The 21,454-nt window shown below is 38.8% G+C and overlaps 1 protein-coding gene across 1 annotated transcript in view; it reads right to left on the bottom strand.

The window, feature by feature from the left end:
- Nucleotides 1–21,454, bottom strand: part of ADAM22 (ADAM metallopeptidase domain 22) — a 2,281,988-nt gene that overhangs the window by 1,183,123 nt on the left and 1,077,411 nt on the right. Inside the window, exon 8 of the mRNA XM_044066314.1 lies at nt 16,167–16,222. Coding sequence (XP_043922249.1) covers nt 16,167–16,222 — 56 coding nt within the window. The remainder of the gene's footprint in view (nt 1–16,166; nt 16,223–21,454) is intronic.

Below are 21,454 nucleotides of genomic sequence, written 5' to 3'. Positions count from 1 at the left end.
CCAAGCCCATGAGTTCCCTGAGCCTTGTCCCGAGGTTTAGGACATATGCCAAAACAGACTCCTTGTGAGTCTCGCACTCACCTTCCCACTCATCTCGAATTAAATCTAAAGGTCCCCTCACCCTATGCCCATACAGCAACTCAAAGGATGAAAAACCTGTGGATTCCTAGGGAACCTCTCTGTAAGCAAACAACAGATGGGGCAAATATTTGTCCCACTCCCTCTTAAACTGATGTGCAAATGCCCCTAGCATGGACTTGATTGTAGAGTTTAACGTCTCAACAAGACCATTAGTCTGGGGATGGTAGAGGGTGGTCTTCATGTGCTTCACCCCACAGGACTTCCACAGACAAGCCAGCAGGTCTGACATGAAATCGGCACCTCTGTCAGACAGTATTTCTTTTGGGAAACGTACCCTGCTGAAAATCTTTAACAAAGTATTTGCCACCTTCTCTGCCTCAATGGAGGACAAAGCCACTGCATCAGGGTATCGTGTAGCATAATCCACCACCACCAGGATATACTTTTTCCCTGTGGAATTTGGGGTACCCAGAGGACCCACAATATCCATAGCTACCCTCTGAAATGGCTCCTCAATCACAGGCAAAGGCATCAAAGGAGTTCTCAACTTGTCTCCTGCCTTGCCTACCTTTTGGCACTGCTCATAGGTCCTGCAGTACCCTGTTACATCTCTGGAAATTCCAGGCCAATAGAAGGTCTGCATAATACGCCTCTTTGTACGTTTTATGCCCATATGACCTGTAAAGGGAATATCATGGGCTATGGCTAGAAGTGCCAGATGGTAGGCTCTAGGCACTACCAACTGCTCTACTCTCTCACCTTCTAGCCCTCCCTCAGGAGTCCACTCTCTGTATAGTAACCCTTTTCCCAGTATACAGATTCCCCTTCCCTTGAGAATCAGGTGCCTCCCTAGCTACCTGCCTCAGGCCTTGCAATGTAGGGTATGAGAGCTGAGCCTGTCTCAACTCTCTCCTTGTAACCCTTCCCAGCTTCACTTCCATGGGAAGTCTGGCATCCTCTGACAGTGGTGCCTTACTGTCAGCCTGGGTACTACTACTCACCTCTACCTTTGCAGTTACCCTGTCCAAGGGAACATCAGTACGCACAAGTAGCTGTGGCTCACCTTCAGTCTCACTGCTACAGTGTAGCTCACTCCCTGAAGTAACCACATCACCAGTCCTGGCTGCAAGTATGCAGTCTGGCTGGGTCTCCCCAGGCTACCAGACCCTTATGCTTGTCTCCTAGCCTCACTGCGTGTAACTGCATACGTACATGGTATTGCCTCAGCTAAATCCTTCCCTCTCAGGATATCTGCAGGATGGTAGTTTAGTATCCCTGTTGTCTCAAGACAACCAACTATTGGCATTTTGTCTTTCCCACTTACTGGTTCCCTTACCTTTGGTTCCCCACCTTGCCTCCATGGACATCTATATGCCACATGGCCCCACTGGTTGCATTCAAAACATTTAACCCTAGCTCCTGGACATGTACCTGGACTAATGGCTTCCCCTGCTACTGGCAGATTCTGTTCTGGCAGTCTGTGCTGCACACCATGGGTTCCTTTAGACCCATGAGCAGTACTGAGGGTCCCCTTCCTGTGCAGGGCTGCCCTGCTTTCCAGGTATAGGTCTCCCTTCTTCCCCAACTCATCTGAAGTAGCACATTGTCTATCAGCTAACCAGATCCTCATGTCCTCAGGCAAAGTGCTAAGGGTGTGGTCCCTCACCAAAAGGTCTGCCAGCCCTTCAAAAGTGGTGACCTGACATCCACTCACCCAGCTATGAAAATAAGTGCTCAGTTCAGCAACATATTCACACACACTTTCATCTGCCTTGTGTCTATGCTCGCGAAACGTTTTCCTATACATTTCAGGTGTTAGCTTAAAACATTCTAAAAGACATGTTTTTACAGCAGTATAATCAAAACAGACAGAGTCAGGCATTTTTGATAAAAAAGTTACAGCTTTCCCATAGAGTAAGAGGGTCAAGAACCGTACCCAGAGCCTTTGGTCAACACTATATTGTTTGCATACCCTCTCAAACATATGAATGAAACTATCAAAATTATCCCCCTCTTTAAATTGCAGAAGAAATTTACTGACCTGTTGTGCTTCTGGGGTCCAGTTACTCCCTTCCCCATTACCTCCATGACTCTGGTGAAGAGTCGGCATTTCCCTTTCATGCCTCCTCTGACTCTCCTTTTCTTCAGCTTCTATCTCCAAATGTCTGGCCTCCAACTCAGGTATCTTTAGCTCCAGCTGGATTTTTAAGTCCACTGCAGAAAGGTTGAGCTGTCCATTTTCCGAGGATATTGTATCTCCACTGCCAGTCTAATTGTCCTCCACAGAAAGGTTGAGCTGTCCATTCTCCAAAGATATTGTATCTCCACTGCCAGTCTGACTGTCCTCCTGGATGCTGTTTTCTGATGCAGCTGTAACCAAGGCTGCAATAAGGTCTGCCTTAGTCAGGTTTCCATGCATCAGTCCCCTAGCCTGGCACATCTCCACCAGCTAGCTCCTTGTCAGCTTTCCATACTACTCTGCTGACATGCTGCCTGCTCACCCTGACTAACTAAGCTAACAAAAGAAATAAAACAATTGTGATCTGAACTCTGAGTATTCACTGCATGGCTGATGTAGAGTACAAAACACCTTCAGAGATCACTGTATATAAGCTACAAGATTCACTCTACCCACACCACTACAAGCCAATTAGTATTTGCTAACTAAGTAATATGTGATATGGATATCCACTGCCACCACAAATGTGAAGTGGATCCCACCACTGCAAACCACATGTGATGGCCTCGCCCTGGCCCAGCAATCAAGGAGCCTCAATCCTCACCACTAACACCAAAGAGGGTGTCTCATAAGAGAGGAAAGGATAACAAATACACACAGTAAAGTACAATTTCCCTTAAGTGCACACAGAGATCACAGTCAGTCTGGGGCTGGCTGCTCCCTTGCTCTCCAGGTCCCCAATAAGACTCCCCACTGGTACTGCTATAAGGTCCAGATCTCAACCTAGCTGGCAAGCTAACCTCCAGTACCCTCTCTGTCCAACCAGTGCTTTGTGCCCTGCCCAAGTAGCTGACACACACACACACACGTTGACATAAGTATTTATACAACTTCACAGACACTCCTGGGAAAGGCTGACACAGATTCTCCAGCTTTGCCCCTTTACCAAGACAATACAGTAGTAATTACTGCCACCACCAGCTAATAATTATCAGCTACCCAAAGGCCCTTAAAAAGGTGTCCAATTATTACTGTGCAATATTATTATCCAATTGGTAAGTGTGACTAATCAGTCAAGGCTTATTAGAGTGGCCTTGTACAATAAACTCTATAAATATGCAATGTACTCTAGAGCTTAACTTATCTCTACACAAACCAGCTACAGGTAAAAGGTTAAAATATTTAATAATAAATACTAAAAACACAAGACAATATCACTACACCACAGTGCTACTCAAGAGTTCAGAGATCACATAGAAACTTAAAATAATTCTGTAGTACAGTTCTGACATAACAGAAAAATACTTAGTCTAGTTTTCTTCTAATTTCCTAGCAATTACTGCAGGAAAACATACTTCTAAAATAACTTACTTAAGACGCAGGCAGAGTGCTAATGAGATGGATATCAAGACAAAAATGCTTAATAACTTCTGGTTCTCACTGTTTAAATTGAAACTGCAGTGCTGATAAAACATGACATAATTTGTTTACACTTTCCTGGTTCCCAGCCCACACCGAAACTGTATTTACATTCTTTTACACTTAGAGCAATAAAGGACATTCCACATGAAAATTCTGGTCATTAACTTTAGCCTTAAAACTATAGGCAGGATGCTTACTCCAGACTCATCAACTCCAAATTCTAACTTCAAAGGAATAGACAGAAAGTAATTTTAATTTCAAAGGACCAATAAGATTTATTTGGCTTAGTTTTCCTCACAGCAGATGGCAATGTTGCTACAATCTTGAAGTTCACATTTTACAGTGTTTTTTTCATTTAAGAAACAAGCCTGTATTTTACATTCATATTTACAAATGATAGAATTATGTATCAAATTCCATTTGACTAGGATGGCAGCCTTCACCCTCTTCTACCAGTCTTCACACTATTATATTTGCAATGGCTCAAAATGCAAAATCAGAAATTCAGAATATCTGCATGAGTGCAAATTCTGACATTTAATTTCTAGTCCATACTATTCTCAGCCAAATGGACAGGTGGAGAGAACTGTGCAAACAGTGAATAATTTAAAGAGAGCCTGAGCAGTAAAAGCTATGAGGACTATCACCTTGTAGTTTTGGAATGTAGGACTACTCCACTCTAGGGACCCAGTATCTCACCAGCTAAAATGTTGATGGCAAAAAGCAGATCACTCACCTGAGCCACATTGCTTAGAGCAAAACATTAGTATAAAGGAGATTTCAGAAATAAATTAATGAAGATAGAAATACTACTATGACACAAATTAATTGGACAAAGAACATAAAAAATTGGAAAGTCCATAATTTGATATTGAACTTTTAGTAAAGCAACTAAACCTAGATTGTATATATTTTATGAAGACTGTAGGTTGTATAGAAAAACTGCTGATAATTTTACAACACAGCTACATTAAGGCTCAAGTTCCGGGATGATAAGCAACTCTGTCACATGCACACTTGTTGCAAGAAAACAGAGACTTGCAAACACAGCGAAGGCCAAGAGTCACAGAAAGAAAGAGATTCCTGAATCTATCTCTCTCATTGAAGTTGTACTGCAGGAAAAACTGTCTCAAACACATGGCTAAATGTCCAGTGCAGAAATACCAGTGTCACTCTCCATGTATGGAAGACCGCTGCACATACCAAAGTGATATATGGATTACTAACGGCTTAAAAAGAAATTTAAGAACTCAGACAAGCTGCATATTACAATCAATTTTCCGGTGTGTATTAAAATTTACAGTTGATGGAAATAGCCCAAGACATACATAATATATTATTAAAGATCATGCTCAGAGGATTCAGCCTAGACTCGAAAGTCTTACCTTGAAGCACAGCACATCTTTGTGTTTGTGATCAATTTTTAATAATAAGTAAGAAAAAACAAACCTCAAGGTCCCACCTGCCACTCAATGATACAAAAAAAGAATAAATGCAGCCAAATATCGAAGCAGCAATGGCAGAATGTTCGCAGTCTCAAGCCAGGTCAAGTTATGAATCCACACATCTTATTTCCAGATAAAATCCCTTTATTGCAAGTAAGTTACAACAGGTAAGCGCCTTCACAAACTTCTGTTTGCTTCATCAGACCATAAACAAGCAGACTCAGCCCCCCCCCCCTTTTTATACTCATGCAAATAGTCAAATTTCAAATGAACAAATCACAGTCAATCCTATACTCAAAGCACCTCCTCACCATTAAATTAAAGCACTCACAATAAAATATACATCTAAGATGCATATAAAATAAGCATAAAATAACATAGAATCAAAATAAAATAAAGTAGATAAATAAACATCACAGAATTCAGTGATATCAGTTTATTTCATGTGTTCATTTTAGCAATCTCCTATTTTTCAACTTGGAAACAATGGAAAGATGGTCATTGAAACCCTGTCCTATATGTGTCCCCAGTCTTATTATCCAGTCAAGCTCTCTCCTCTGTTCTTGAGCTGATGTCACCCATCCTGACATCCTCTTTAACTATTTCTAGTACATTAAACTGAAAGTGATGTTCAGCTCCATAAGATAAAATGTGTTTGGCAACAGCACTGTAAGTTTGCTCTCTTTTCAAACAGTACATATGGTCCCTGATGCGCTCTCTTAGCCTTCTGTCGGTTTTACCCCATAGAATGCTCTGCAGAGAGGGCACCGGGCTAAATACACTAAATTCATGCTGTTACAATCAGCCTCTGTGTTAAAGAGAAACTTCCTTCCTGTATCAGGATGTACAAATTCTTCACCTTCAAAAATGTATTGGCAAAAATTACATTTCATACATTTCCTAGTTCCTCTGACTGGCTTTGTACCTTCATACCTATACTACTTCTAGGGTAGCATAACCTCCTTTTAAGAGATCTATTATTCTTATAAACTAAAGAGTGCTCTTCACCTACTAAACCTGCTGTCTCTGTATCGACCTAAAAGATATGCCAGTTATTCTCTAGGATCCCCCTTAGTGCTCGATTGTCACTCGTATAAGTGAGTGGCACTGCTACTTTAGTACGCCTCATTTGTTGGTTAGTATTACAACTCCCCCTGTTTGAATGGTATGGCTTTGCCCTGTCCTTTCTAATATGTCTAGCATAATTACATGCCTCCACAACATCCTTACTACCATATCCTCTACCTTCAAAATCTCTTTTTAGTTGTTTTAATTCAGAAAATCTACTTGTGCCAATGGCGGAGTGGGAAGCAAATACTGTTTTTGGCCATACTTTGGCAAATACATCTTTACGTCTGTATAGACATTTTGTGGACAACCTCTTCATTCTATGGGAGGGTGAAGAGGTCGATCAACTATTGTTTATTAAATACTTAAATACTAGTTGTAGTTTTCTGAAATTTACGAGTTAATATTCCAGAGAAGTAATAGATTTTCTGGACATTAGACTTACTATAGATAATCAGAATTTTCTACATACTAATCGTTTTCGAAACAATTGTCAAAGGACAACGTACTTGCATAGAACAAGTATGCACCCCCAGCATGTGTTTCGCAATGTACTGAGAGGGCAAGCCATGAGATGCTCTAGACTTACAGATAGAGATACAGACTTTGAAACTGAATTAAAACAACTAAAAAGAGATTTTGAAGGTAGAGGATATGGTAGTAAGGATGTTGTGGAGGCATGTAATTATGCTAGACATATTAGAAAGGACAGGGCAAAGCCATACTATTCAAACAGGGGGAGTTGTAATACTAACCAACAAATGAGACGTACTAAAGTAGCAGTGCCACTCACTTATACGAGTGACAATCGAGCATTAAGGGGAATACTAGAGAATAATTGGCATATCTTACAGGTCGATAAATAGCAGGTTTAGTAGGTGAAGAGCCCTCTTTAGTTTATAAGAATAGTAGATCTCTTAAAAGGAGGTTATGCTACCCTAGAAGTAGTATACATATGTAGGTACAAAAGCCAGTCAGAGGAACTAGGAAATGTATTAAATGTCATTTTTGCCAATACATTTTTGAAGGTGTAGAATCTGTACATCCTGATACAGGAAGGAAGTTTCTCTTTAACATAGAGGCCGATTGCAACAGCATGAATTTAGTGTATTTAGCCCGGTGCCCTCTCTGCAGAGCATTCTATGTGGGTAAAACCAACAGAAGGCTAAGAGAGCATCAGGGACCATATGTACTGTTTGAAAAGAAAACAAACTTACAGTGCTGTTGCCAAACACATTTTATCTTGTGGAGCTGAACATCACTTTCAGTTTACTGTACTAGAAATAGTTAAAGAGGATGTCAGGATGGGAGACATCAGCTCAAGAACAGAGGAGAGAGCTTGTCTGGATAATAAGACTGGGGACACATATAGGGCAGGGTTTCAATGACCATCTTTCCATTGTTTCAAGTTGAAAAATAGGATAAACTGATATCACTGAATTAGATGATGTTAGCTCTACTTTATTTTATTTTGATTCTATGTTATTTTATGGAATTTTATCTGGAAATAAAACGTGCGGATGTATAACTTGACTTAGCTTGAGACTGTGAACATTCTGCCATTGCTGCTTCGATATTTGGCTGCATTCATTTTAATAATAAGTACTTTTTTATTTTCATTTTGGTTAAAAAAAATTCTTACATTTTTTTCTGCACATTAAAATGAACCAGCAAACCTTGCTTGGCTCTACTAATGGATTAATAATTGAAAGCTTGAAAGCAAATTAGTTTGACAAAATACTAACTGGTTTAACATTGTTTATTGATTAATATTATCCTACACACATGGACACACCTATTCTAAAATAAAATAAAAGCATTACACTGGGACATGTTACCATATGCAGAAATGATTGCTATCTTCTATAAGCACCAGAAACAGCATCACCAACTTGCAGTGTACACTCCTGTCAAGAGAATGCAGCAGCAAGCATTTGTGCTGGATTTCTGTGTACCATGTGGACATTTTTCAACCACAGTAAAAAGTTAAAAAAAAAATCTTTATTATTAAAAGATGTACCCTGCTTGATGGTAGTGCTTTCTGTACCCTTGGATGATTTTTTTGACCATGATCTTTAAAGTTAATGTAGTGATCACTTTAATGCATTGTATATCAAATATATATATATATATATATATATATATATGTGTGTGTGTGTGTGTGTGTGCATACATTTTATATATATATTAGCAGTCTCATATCAGACGTTGCAGGGGTATTGAGGGTTGTTGTAACCTTCTGCTAAGACGCAGTGGATTGCACATGCAGCAGCTCAGACAGCAAAGTTGTATGGTAGTCCAAAATTAAAAGTGAAGAAGACTCCACCAAATAGCAGAAAGACCAATTATGGACATCCCATGCACACTGCCTAATCAGAAACAGTCAGGAATCAATGTCCCTGTGCTCCTTCCTTCAGAAACAGCAAAACAGTGGCGCTAATCCCAAGCTGTCTCCTAAGAAGTCGTTTTCAGGCTATTCGGTGATTGGTAGTCTCCAAGAGGGCTAAGAAATAATATCCCTCTGGGCCTTCTCTCACCAGACGCACCACACGCAGATTCCTAAGAAGTGATTTGTATGCTCTCAGTGATCAGTAGCCTTGCCCCAGATGTTGCAGATTTTAAAAGTAAGATGGTTAAAGGGATTGATACCCAGCATTGCAGTGATTACAGTGTGCAGCAAATCGGCTGAAGATATGAAACAGAGAGAATTACTAAAGCGTTAACAGTCTAAGGAGAGGGCCTTCCCAGTGTGATCTTGTAGTGCTCAGTAGTATTAGCAGATAAGATGAGATTGTGAGGAGCTTTTAAAGTCAGATACAAGAGGTACTGAATTTAAAAGCGCTTCAGGGTCAGGGTGGATGGGAAAAAATAATCAGATGACAGCAGCAGTGGGCACAGGTCAGTGGTAGCTGTCAAAGATTAAAGCCTTTTCCATTCCTACTTACCTTAAATAAGACTGTCTGAGCTACTGAAAAAATCAGCTAGACTTAATCCCCTTGTAGTCAGTGCAAGGAAAACAAAACTTTATTAACTAGCCCTAACCAAGAGCTTTCAAAACTCAGAGAAAAGAACATGTCTCTGAATTGGAGATTCTCTGTTTTGCAGTGACTGACCAGCTTGCACTGGCCAATTAGCATGCTTGAAAATGCTTTCACTGCATCACAGCAGTGATCCTTCCCTCAGAAGATCTACAAATCCCTGACAGCAATGGATTATCACAGCAATCTTGTTCAGAACTATCATCCAGCCAATGGATGGTGATCCATGGCTTAAAACCTCTTAGTAATGCATTAGCCTTATGAAAAGTCTACCTGCCTTGAGTGCTGTTGAAAGAATGTGTTAAGACTGCCATTAAATGGAGGGTCTGACATTACCTACATCATTTCTCCTCCATATAAGGAATGCAGCTGATGAAACAAAGGCAAGAAGAGCTCACCCCTCTGACAACTAAATCTCAGACATCTTTTCATCATATGGTAGTTACTGTAGGTGAGATGTCACCATAACGATCCATCACTGCCAAGGATCTAGAGTTGTGCAACTTTTTTTATACTACGTGATCTCTAGATGAGCAAGGCAAACTTCCTGCAGAATGAGTACTAATCTACTTACTCAAATGGAAGGTAGCACAAGTTCTAGTTCAACCAAAGGAAACCTATTTAAGACTTGTCTTCCAAATCCTGCTCAACCCCTGCATTAAACATCCAAACTGTAATGTTTTCTGTATGCTGACTGCATAGACACCAATCTATTATTTTACTGTTATATCTCTATCTTTATTCCCCAGCACTTTGCCGAAAGGAGGCAATATTCCCTAATCTGGGTTATCCCAGTAAACAAACAAACATACATACTAAATAAAATACATCTGAAACCTGCATAGGGCCTGCCAGGCATGAGGAATGATTTTCATACTTAGGAACAGCATCTTGACATATAATGACTTAGCCATGAAGGCACAACTTGTGACGTCACTGTGTCACTTGACTTGTCTTTGGCAAGATAGACAAATAGCTCTTTTGTTGAACTGATCTTATTCATGTGAAGGCGATACGACATAACTCTCTGCATGCCATGTTATTAACAAAGCACATTCAGGGTTAGCTTTGGTCATAAAAGATGCATGGAGGTGAGCGAATTGCTTAAGCATAAATTCAGAAGCCACTTCAGAAGGTAAATGGAGTTAGTTCTCATTCTCGTAGTAGCCATACCGCTGTGAAGAACTACGAAAGCTCATCATAACACAAAGCTAGAAGCTCAAACACTCTTCTGCCAAAAGTAGTAGCTACCAAAATGAGAGTGTTCCAAGATAGGACACTCAAGTCAGAAGACTTCCAGAATTCAAAAATCAGTAACGTCAACCTCATTACAACAAAATGTAGATTCCACTCACAAGGGGGTTCTGTCAGGTTAGAATGTATTAGAATGCAGCAGAAGACCAGAATAAAATGTTCTCCAGTGCTAAATATGTTCATATAAAAATTGATCTAAACTCTTTTATCCTTCATAGGACATACGTGACCCTGGTACAAATTCTTTCTTCTGCCCAATGAACATGCAAGGTTTCTTTCAAAGCTCCAAACTTAGCTTAATCTACATCTTCAAAAGTCAAGCATGGCATTTTAAGATTATGAGACTTGGGAATGTTTGGCGTAATGATTCAAATAATTTATGTACCACTACAGGAAGTGACGTGACAACAACTCTGGAGCCAGTGAAACCAGCGCATTCAAAAGTAGAACCAGTGAAATCAGTGCGTTCTAAAACAGAACCAGTGAAACCAGCACATTCAAAGGCAGAACCAGTGAAGCCAGCACAAGGATAAAATAGACACAAAGAGACTAACTTGGGTCCTCCTTGCATGTGTATGAACTACTAGACTTAAGGTGGACAAGAATTTGTCCCTGAAAGTTTTTCAGTTTTTGATATTTCTAAAGGCAGTTGGAAGACTTTTCCAAATAGTAGGTCCAAGTCTGAAACAGACTTCTCACTGCAGTTATTTATGAACATGGGTCCACCAAATGGGATCGCTCTGATCTTCTCAGTGAAGACTGTAATATGTAGAGAATGTGTATGCTTCTGAGTTAAGTGTGAGCAGCAGAAATAAAAATAACAGTTTATACAGGTATTTGTAGAAAACGAGAGGATCTCCATCAGTTACTGTGAATTAGTTAACTTTTGCATTCACAGTACAGTGTCCATGTGAGCTGTAGCAACAAATTGGGAAATCTAGTTGACAGTGATATGGGCTCATTTTGCATTACAAATATGAATCAGTTGTCCAAAGTCTCAAATAAAGCTACAGCATGGCCTTAGAGTTTCTTTAATAACATCAGCCAGTTTTGCTACTTTCTTTAATGAGCTGTAGTGCATGCTGCACAATTAAATACTGAATGAGTTAATTTATTGATTTATTTACGTACTTATTTACTACATATAACCCTTTCTCATAATGTCTTGGTAATTCACTTAAGCGTGAATGAATTTATTTTGGTAAATTTTATAAACATTTTATTAAGGAGCAAGCACATTTTGCTTGTTCTCAGGAAAGTTAGTGATATGTATAAGCACCTGATGGAATCATAAAATCAACAGACTGTATAACAGAAGGAAGAAAATTATGGCAAAAATTAGGAGGTGCAGCACCCAGCAGGATAAAAGCACTCTTGTCAAACTAAACAAACAACTCAAAGGACAAATAAAGTCTACCAAAGCCAAATTTGAGGTAAATTTGGCCTCCCTTTCCAAAGACAACCACAAGGTATTCTTTAGCTAGGTCTGCAACCTCAAAGGAAATACACAATTGTGTGCAGAGCTCATTGTAAATGCAGCCACCTATACTGATCCAGAAGATATATCAAACCTACAACTTTACCCCTCTCGATCTCCCTCAACCTTCCCTCAGGAAATACCATCAAATATAACTCCCCCTGCTATTACTAGGGAACAGGTCCTTAATGCTGTCTGTAAAGCCAAGAACACTGCATCAGTGGGCCCAGACAATATCCCAGGATGCTTTTAAATTGCATGAAACATGACCTATCAGGCTGTCTGGAATAGCTATTCAACTGTAGCCTCCAAAACAGGCTATGTGCCTCATGAATGGAGAACAGCAACAGTCATCCCTCTGCACAATTTGGGCCATCTACAGGCCCTGGAAACTAAAGACCCATAAGTCTCACTAGTCTTACATGCAGCCATGGAAAGAATTATCATGGAAATGATCAATATTGATATAGTAATCCTCCAGACACTGGAGCCAACCCAGTTTGGTTTCATCAAGGGCAGGCCATGACTATTCAACCTGGTGGACTACTTTGAGAAGGTCAACAAAGCTGTAGCTGAAGGCAAAATGGTTCACACTGCCTACTTTGATCTGGCCAAGGCATGTGACACAATACCTCACTTCGGCATTATTGACAAACTCAAAAAGTTATGTACAAACCCGTATGTCACTTGGTGGATAGCCAACTGGCTCACAGACAAGACACAGCAAGTTAGAATTGGGGACTTCATGTCTACAAAGAGGCCCATCACAAGTGGAGTTCCTCAAGGATTCGTCCCTGGACTTCTCCTTTTTGGAATTTACTGCTCCAATCGGCCTAATGTCAGTGGTCTTTGGCTGACTAAATCTGCAGATGACTGCAAATGAGGAGCTGTAACTGAATCCTGCAGTAACTCAAATGTTCTCTAGGAAGGACTGACAGACAAACAACTGTGTCAGAGCAATGGACTAAAACCAAATGCCAAGAAATGTAGAATAGTATCCTTCAGGAAGTCATCCACCCCTGCTAACTATTATACTGACTCAATAGTCAGGGAATTAGAGCCACACATAGACAGTAATCTAGCCTTTAACCATAACATGTCTACAGTAGTGAGTAAATCATTCTATATTTTGCAACTTATAAACAAAGGTATGGCATTTAGGTCCAAGGAAGTCACTGCTCCACTATATTTGGCATTCATCACACCTAATTGAGTACAATGCCCCCTTTGGTATGTACCTAACCAGGCATATCCAAACAATTGGAACATTCACAGAGGTTCCTCACTAAAAGAACACAGGATGTAAGTAAAATGTTCTATGTATACCACCTCAAGCCTCTACTCCTGTATTCTGACTCCTACAGGCTGTTGAGGGGAGGTCTATGCCTGGCATATGGGGCACTGTCAGATGCCACTCTGATTGACCTCCTGCATATCCACAAAACAAACAGCACCAAAATTACCCAGTCTAAAGACATAAACCTTGACTGTCATATAAATAGGACCTGCTGGAGAGACAGTTATTTATCCCAGAGACTACCTCATCTATGGAACAGGCTTCCCATCCATGTGAAGCAGAGTTCCTCCCTAACCCAATTCAAGTGCAACTTGGACAACTGGATGGGGAACAGGAAATTCATCACTGGCTTGGCACCTATGTTTCTAATGGGCACAGACAACATGTAAATGTCTCATCCCAGGCCCCTGCTTGTAAATGATTCATCTCCCAGGCCCCTGCTTGTAAATGTTTCTCCTCCCAAACCCCTGCTTACACTTCTCAAGGGTACCAGAACTTGTCAGAGATTTGGGATGTATGACTCGGCTTAAAAAGGCCCTTGTGGTCGTCAGCCTAGTAAACATCTATGAACCTCCAAATAAATATTTCATTCATTGATTCATTCTCTGATGACCCGCTTACTGTAGAGTCACATGGAAACTGCAGCTATCCCAGGATACAACAGGTAAAAAAACACTGAAACTCTTCCTGAATAGGGTACCAGCCCACCGCAACTCATTCTCATATGGCAGTCATGCCTAAGGACAATTTAAAAGATTGCTAACTCATCTATGATCCATCCTTTGGATGTGGGAGGAAACAGGGGCATCCAGCAAAATTCCATGCTGACATTACACAGAAAGCATCCCAGTGAAGAACCAAAGTGATGAACCATGTGATCCGAAGCAGCAGCACTGACAGCTGTGACTCTGTGCTGCCCATATACGTGTATACAAAATGTCCCTAATAGAGAACTGCTAGAGCGTAACATGAATTTTATATCAGCTATACAAAGTCCTACTCTGAACATTCTTTGCACTACAGTTAAAATAATCTTCACATAAAATCCATTCCTCACAAGTGTTTCCCTAATATGATCATTAATTTTCTTCATGTTCTTCTTCTTTCAGCTTTTAGGGGTCGCCACAGTGGATCACCTTGTCCGCTCATAATTGGCAGTGGAATTTTACAGTGTCGAGTTGCCAGCCCGGCACCCAACCTTCCACAGAAGGCACACACATGCACGCACTCACTCCTAGGGCCAATTTAGAGTGTCCAATCCACTTACAGCACGTCTTTGGGATGTGGGAGGAAACCGGAGCACCCGGAGGAAACCCATGCGACCACAGGGAGGACATGCAGACTCCACACAGAAGGCACCCCAGCCGAGGATCAAACCGGAGAACCTCTTGCTGCGAGGCGGCAATGCTAACTGCTGCACCACCGTGGCCGCCCATCATTAATTTTCTTCATTTTACAAACAGAAATAGTTTGCATGGCTTGAGATCTTCATTCAAGCAATAATCAGACACATCACAGCCTTATTTGTCCAGCATAAGGTAGTCACCTGCTGAAGTGTTTTCTTTTCTTTTTTGTTCCTTCTTCAAAACTGCAACTTGCAGGTAGAAAATGTATTTGCACAGTGGAGACTAAGCTTGTCATCCATATGTTGTGTTTTTTGCTACCCAAAGTACCACACAAAACTATCAGATAAATTACACAGAAGAGATACAATACATCTTTACTAACATTTAAAAAATGTAGAAATGGTAAGACCCAGCCAGAAGCAAGCATACGCATTTATACTTCCATAATGTGCAATAGTGCTAGCATACTTTATACATATATAGAGTGTGTTAGTTACAATTTCATATTACAAAACTGCAACTCATCAAAATGTTAATACTGTACTTTTGAAATAGTTTTTTCCCATACACCAAAGTACAATGACCCAACAGTGGTATACACTGAAGTAGGGTTGTGGGGGCAAAACCCTCAAAGGGTGGTGCAAGGAGCACGGCCCCCAACAAAAACAGATTTTAGAAAAAAGCATGACTTGTAACCCCCACCCCCTCCACAAAGACAGACTTTAGAAAAAAAGCACAACTTTTGTAATTCTGGTAAGCAGCAATACTATAACTTAAAATATCAATAGGAAGCCATAGTTAAATCCTACCCAAGAAAATTATACATAAACTGGAATACTGTGTATGGAAATAACCTCTCGGAATGGTTCCAAGTAGTGGATTAGTGCAAACATTCTTTCACAACACTTCTGTACCTGAAATCATGTGAATAATACAGAGAAGGAAATCAATTACAAACTTCAGTCAGAAATCATAAGAAAATTTGCACAATATTGTAAAGTATTTCTTTTTAATGTATAATAGTGTTTAAGGACAAGTTGTGCTCAATGACATTTTGTAAAACTCTGAAATTAACAGCTAAAGCTGTAGTTTATTTTGAGTATCCTTTCACAGAAAAACTTTTCAGTCAAGGCCAACACATTAGTTTAGCAGCAGAGAAGACCGAGTTGAGAGGAGTGTAGATCAGCTAGGAATGCATGTATATGCTGACATTAATGGTAACAACTTTCACAAGGCTACTACTGTGAGGTCCCCTTCCATTTCCTTGTTAAATATTTTCCATCACTGGTCATCAATTCAGTGACATTTGCTGCCGAGGGCTAACTCTTCCCCTCCTCAGAACTTTAACTCCATCTCCCACCATTACTATGCCTAAATTCACTAACATAATGTTCATGACCGATGATGATAAACATGTTATGCACTCCACATTTAAACTATTTCAGAAATATAAATTTATAATAATTATTAAGCCCCTTGTCTTTCACAAACACTCCCAATTATACATGTCATGCAGTTTGCTGTGATTTCTGTTAGTGTCACTAAGAAGATTAACATACCTGCCTTTTTCTCCTTTTAAGTATCTTTTCTGATGTTTCCTTCTGGTTAGTGTCTTCTGAAATGGAAGTGGCATTTTAATGTTAGACATGCACTGAGTAGAAACAGGTAAGTTATATTTTAACATTAGACATGCACTAAGTAGAAATAAGTTGCTTCACATTTTTTCTTACTGATTAGACACAAAGAAGCAACTATGGCAAAGCCATACCATTAAAATGAGTGTGCACACTGGAAAATAAGCAAATAAACAATCAAACTCTGTACAGCAACTCATACAGAGGTTCTGCAGTGAAGCCACATTAAAGATGGTACTAAATTATTAAACCAGAAAGTATATTTCAATGCATATGAAAACAGAACAAAATGTAAAAATGTGTTTAGAGATTAATGAAGTCAGTGAGTGTGTTATGAGCTTCTGTGATTATCCAGCATCTTCCAAACCTTACACTTTGTGCCCTCATCCCACTTGTCTGCCTCTTTCTCTTGACTGAATACTGTTTTTCTGGGCATCTTGGTACCAGCCAAACAGAATCTTTAAATTCTCTATGGTGGATACAGTATTGCAACATGAGTGTGACCAAGCATCGATAAGTAAAGTGTACACATGCAGCTGCCCCATTCGGAAAGCTAGAGACCAGGCAAAGTACTTGACATAGCGTGCTGCAAATGCAGTTTTGTTACTGTGACTTATATCCCTCAGGCCTAACTAATCCTCTCAGCTAATTATGGCAAGCCATGTGCACATAAAATGTAACACAGGAAACTTATTTTATTACTATTTAAAAAAGTAAATGTTATTTTACCTTCAAAATATACTTAAAAAAGTCTTCGAAAACATATTAGTTATGTTTCATGTTGTGAGCAATCTGTTCAAGAGAATACCTTCATGGCTTCTTTCCCAAAATCATATTTTATTACTGGACTTGCACATAGTTAACACAGTTTCGGTTCACTGATACCATCATACAGTACATATCCAAGCAAAAAAAAAAAGGAAGTTAAAAATAATGCACACATTTAAACATTCATAATTTATGTAATTTTTTCCAAAATTTTTCAAATCTGTAGGAGATAGTTCAGAGAAAACTTATATTGTTTAAATGAAAGCTTTCTTTGAAGTTAAGATGAAATCAAGTTTTCGGATTGCAGTATACATTCTTTAAAGGTACAGTAGATTATGCAAAAGTCAGTACTTGTTAGAAGCAAGCAGAGTGAGGGAAAAAAACTGTGAAATAATATAGTACTGCACACAGTCACTGATTCTGCTTACATACATGTAGGGAAGTTTACTAGTGATATCTTGCAAGTTCCTTCCAAGACTGAAAGTCTGGCTTGAAGTTGTACATCTAAAGTGTGTAAATTGAGCTTAAGTAGAAGGAAGGAAAAAAAAGCAATGTAGCTAGCATCAGTTTGGTAAGTAATCCACGAAAGATCCATTAACTGGTATTAATTTAGGTACAAAACATGTCCTGAAGCAGGACACACATACTCAGAAGGGAGGCAAGGATAAAACAAGAGCTAAATAGGGCTATAAAACATGTTTCCCTACTTATGTGTTGCAGTAGGAAACATTGGCCCGAATAATAGGAGAGAGAAAAATCAAAAATAATGCTGATGAAAATGGGTGGCTTTGTATGTAAAACACTGTCTCTGATAACTAAATAACTCCAGCTATACAAAGTAAATAAATAGGTTATACAATCTGTGTGAATGGAGTATTCTAGGCTCTCGTAAGGGCTCTTACTTCAGTTCCAAAGCAACAAATGTGTTTCCATTCACCTGCGTGGCGATATTCCAGTTACAAGCATGTTAGCACTGGCCAGACATAATGACATACAGGTACATAATAGACTAATCAACCGCAAAGGCATGAGATATTGTTTCATACTCATTCTATAAAGGCAGAGTATGCAGATACAAATACTAATGCTTAATAAGACTCACTGTGTGAGTTTCTAACAGGTCTTAAATCTTTAGATGGCAATGATTTCCAATAAGCTCACAATGCATTGTGGCCAATGCCATCTGAATCAGACCCCTTCAATTGCTTGATCAAAGAAAACATCATTCAAATGAGATATTATATCAAGATCCTGTGTGCCTGGGTCACTGGTAGTTCGGTAGGTACTAAGTATCTCTTGACACCTTACTATGAAAACCAGGGGAACATTATTAGTGCTTTTTCCAACTTGTAAATAAAAAGCATGGAAATTGCACTTATGTCCTGACTACAGATGCCCTAATCAGTATAAATATTACTTTGGATCTCCACTGGGAGCTACCTAGACAACAAAATATAGTAAATAAACTTGTGAATCATGTTACCAATTTATTAGAAGAGTCATTAATTAAAAGTGTGAACATGAAGTCACAACTGCTGGAAAATATGATACATATTTACATCCAAAATTCTCCATTTTAGCTTGATATCATGTAGTGACCACATATGGAAAACGAAAGCACAAAGTACAGAAAGTCACAGATTCTTGTTATGTTAACTAGAAGCTGCTTGCAGACACACATTCTAATTAAAAGTTTTAAATGTACCCATTCTTATATCTCTACCTATTATATGATAATAATACAGAAAAAATAATTTACATTCACAGTAACTGGTGACTTTTTGACTCATCCTTTCTGATATTCAATACTTGCATTACCAGTGTGTCTTATATTTCTGCAATTATGTCATCTTTAATTATCTTGTATGACAAAAAAATGATTAACTTAACTCATGCTCTCGAAGCCTAATCTCTCTACAGTCTGTTGCTGATTATTCTTTTTAAATTACTCCTATTTTAAATTATACAGTGAATCAAGTATATTGATTTACAGGTTCATAGAATAGTTACAAAGCATGCAGTGTAGGAGATCATTGAAGGGCCTAATCCATTCATTCTCATTCATTAGTAATGAGTCATAACTCATTCACTAACAAAATACCTGCGGCTGAACTTGTAATGCTCAACATGTTTAATCCACTCAAATAGCTGTGCTTATAGTATCTGACATCACCTCTAAAATTCACTATATTAAACTAGGAATGAATGCACTTTTTATCTTACCTGCAAATCACTTAAACAATAATTCATATTATTTGTGCTACCGTGATCCGAAGTGCCATAATCTTTATGTAATGTGCTAATGCTTTCTAAACCACAAACATACCCAATGTCACTTTCTTTGTCTGTAAAATGTTAAACCACACAGTGCTAATCTGTCTCTTCTGGTTGGTTAAAGGACACCATGAGTTTATTCAATAAGTCTACATAGGTAGTATTTATTCTGTATTAGACAGGTGAAGTGTAAATGCAGGGCAATATTTAAATGATGTCAAGATTACACTGTGCTTTTCTTTAAAAGGTTAAGCACTTGATACTACTGTGTAAGCTATATGAGGACAGTGCACATAAGGCTTTATCCATTGCATGTAAATATGTAGTATCCTCTCTGTAACACACAGTCTGCAGTATTTACTGTGCTATGTAATGAATGAGTTTCTGCTTACATTGTTCAACATTAAGGCTGTCGATTTTCAGGCCATTCAATGATATAATACTACGTGGAAATTCAAGCAGACTATGTACTGTGTACATTCAGTATTCTTTCATTGCAGTATTATTTATGGTTTACTATCAAAATGTGGAATGGCCCTTATGTGAAACTGCAATGGACAAATGTGTCTTTTCCAGTTTCCGTAATGTTGTTTTGAAAATGTTCGATTGCACATTAGCTAATGGTAGTGTGCATTCTCTAATGTGCACTCAACATTCTGATAACAGACCGCACTACAGTGGGGATTGGGAAATTTATCCTTTTCCTCACTGTAGTGCGATCTCGGAGTTGGAATATATAATTTGCAGTGGGAGTGGGGGTGCAGGGGGGCTTGCCCCCTGCAAAACTGTAAACACTTTTGCTGTAGACGTGCAATTCATACGGCAGCTTCAGCACGGATGCCTGAGGGTCTGATGTCGCCTCCTGACATTATGAATTTGGTCAAACGCGGACGTTATAGTGATGATTTTTGACATTCCATTAAAGCAACATTGCCAAATTTGGAATGTCGGTTCAATCAACTAAGTGCATTTTTTTTATTTTTAACTTTTTGATAGTAAACTATTATTTATTACACCTAATACAGCAAGTTGTAGACACCACCACTGAATTAATAGCTGCTACATCTAAGTTTATAAAATTAACTTTATTTGTTAATTCCATATTTTGTTGTTTTCTTTAACAACTTATATTGCCTGATGCACATTTGTTACTGTTTTATAAGGAAGCTTTTCCTTGCAGGTTGCTTCTGAAACTGGGCTCTGCTCAGTAGGGCTAACCAGTGAATAAAATGTATTTATTTATTTTTTGCTTTTGTTTACTGGGTTTGTCTGACTGGGTTTACTCAAAAACCCCTTTTCAGCAGAGGCCTGGGTAGAAAAGCTCCAATACATTACAAACATTCCTAAACATACACTCAGTAATATTAATGAACAAATATTACATAATATGTATTACCAATCAGAAATACATTGGCAACTTAGATTACATTTAAATGAAAGTAGAGGCAGCTATTACAGGAAAGATACTTAAACATTTGTAGATGTTGAACACTGAGCATTTGTAGAGGTGTATTAGTGGGTTTGTTAAATAGATAACAGATAAAATGATTAGAGCTTAGAATTTCAAAGAAATTGAGGTGAAGGAAGGAACTAGGTAGGGCAGAAAAAGTTAATACTGTACTTCAGAAGCGGGGTGTAAAGCAGGTTCAGAGACAATTTTATATGTATGTATATATATATATATATATATATATATATATATAGGGTTATCATAAGGTTAAATTAGAAGTATACAGGTAGAATAAGCCATGTCAGAAAATAATGAATATAACTGAGAGATGCTATTAAGTCTATTCAGGTACTGTTGAAGGCCAGTTGTGGATTCTGAAAGAAGAGAAATAGTTTGATGATAACAGTAGCATTTCTTCTGGAGATGTATAGGAGCAGGTCCAATAAGTTGCTAAGTGAAATTTTAGTTGTGTTTTAAATGTTTGCCTTCTGAATGGATTTCAGTGGTAGTGGGATGTTTTTCCATAGTTTAGCTACACTATCTGAATACAGAGTGTCACCTGCAGTATTAGATGATTTGGTCATAGTGATTAGGGATTTTTCTTTGCAGCGTAAAACTCTATTGGGGAGTAATGTTGTATTAAGTTGTTAAGGGCTAGGTAACTTTCTGTCTTACAGAGAAGTCTGTGTATTGCAGTTAGCTAAGAAAGAGCTAGGAGATA

This window comes from Protopterus annectens, chromosome 3.part1 (assembly GCF_019279795.1).
Source record: "Protopterus annectens isolate FY-2018-M chromosome 3.part1, PAN1.0, whole genome shotgun sequence".
Taxonomy (NCBI): Eukaryota; Metazoa; Chordata; order Ceratodontiformes; family Protopteridae; genus Protopterus; species Protopterus annectens.
This window is presented reverse-complemented; position numbering and strand designations above follow the sequence as displayed.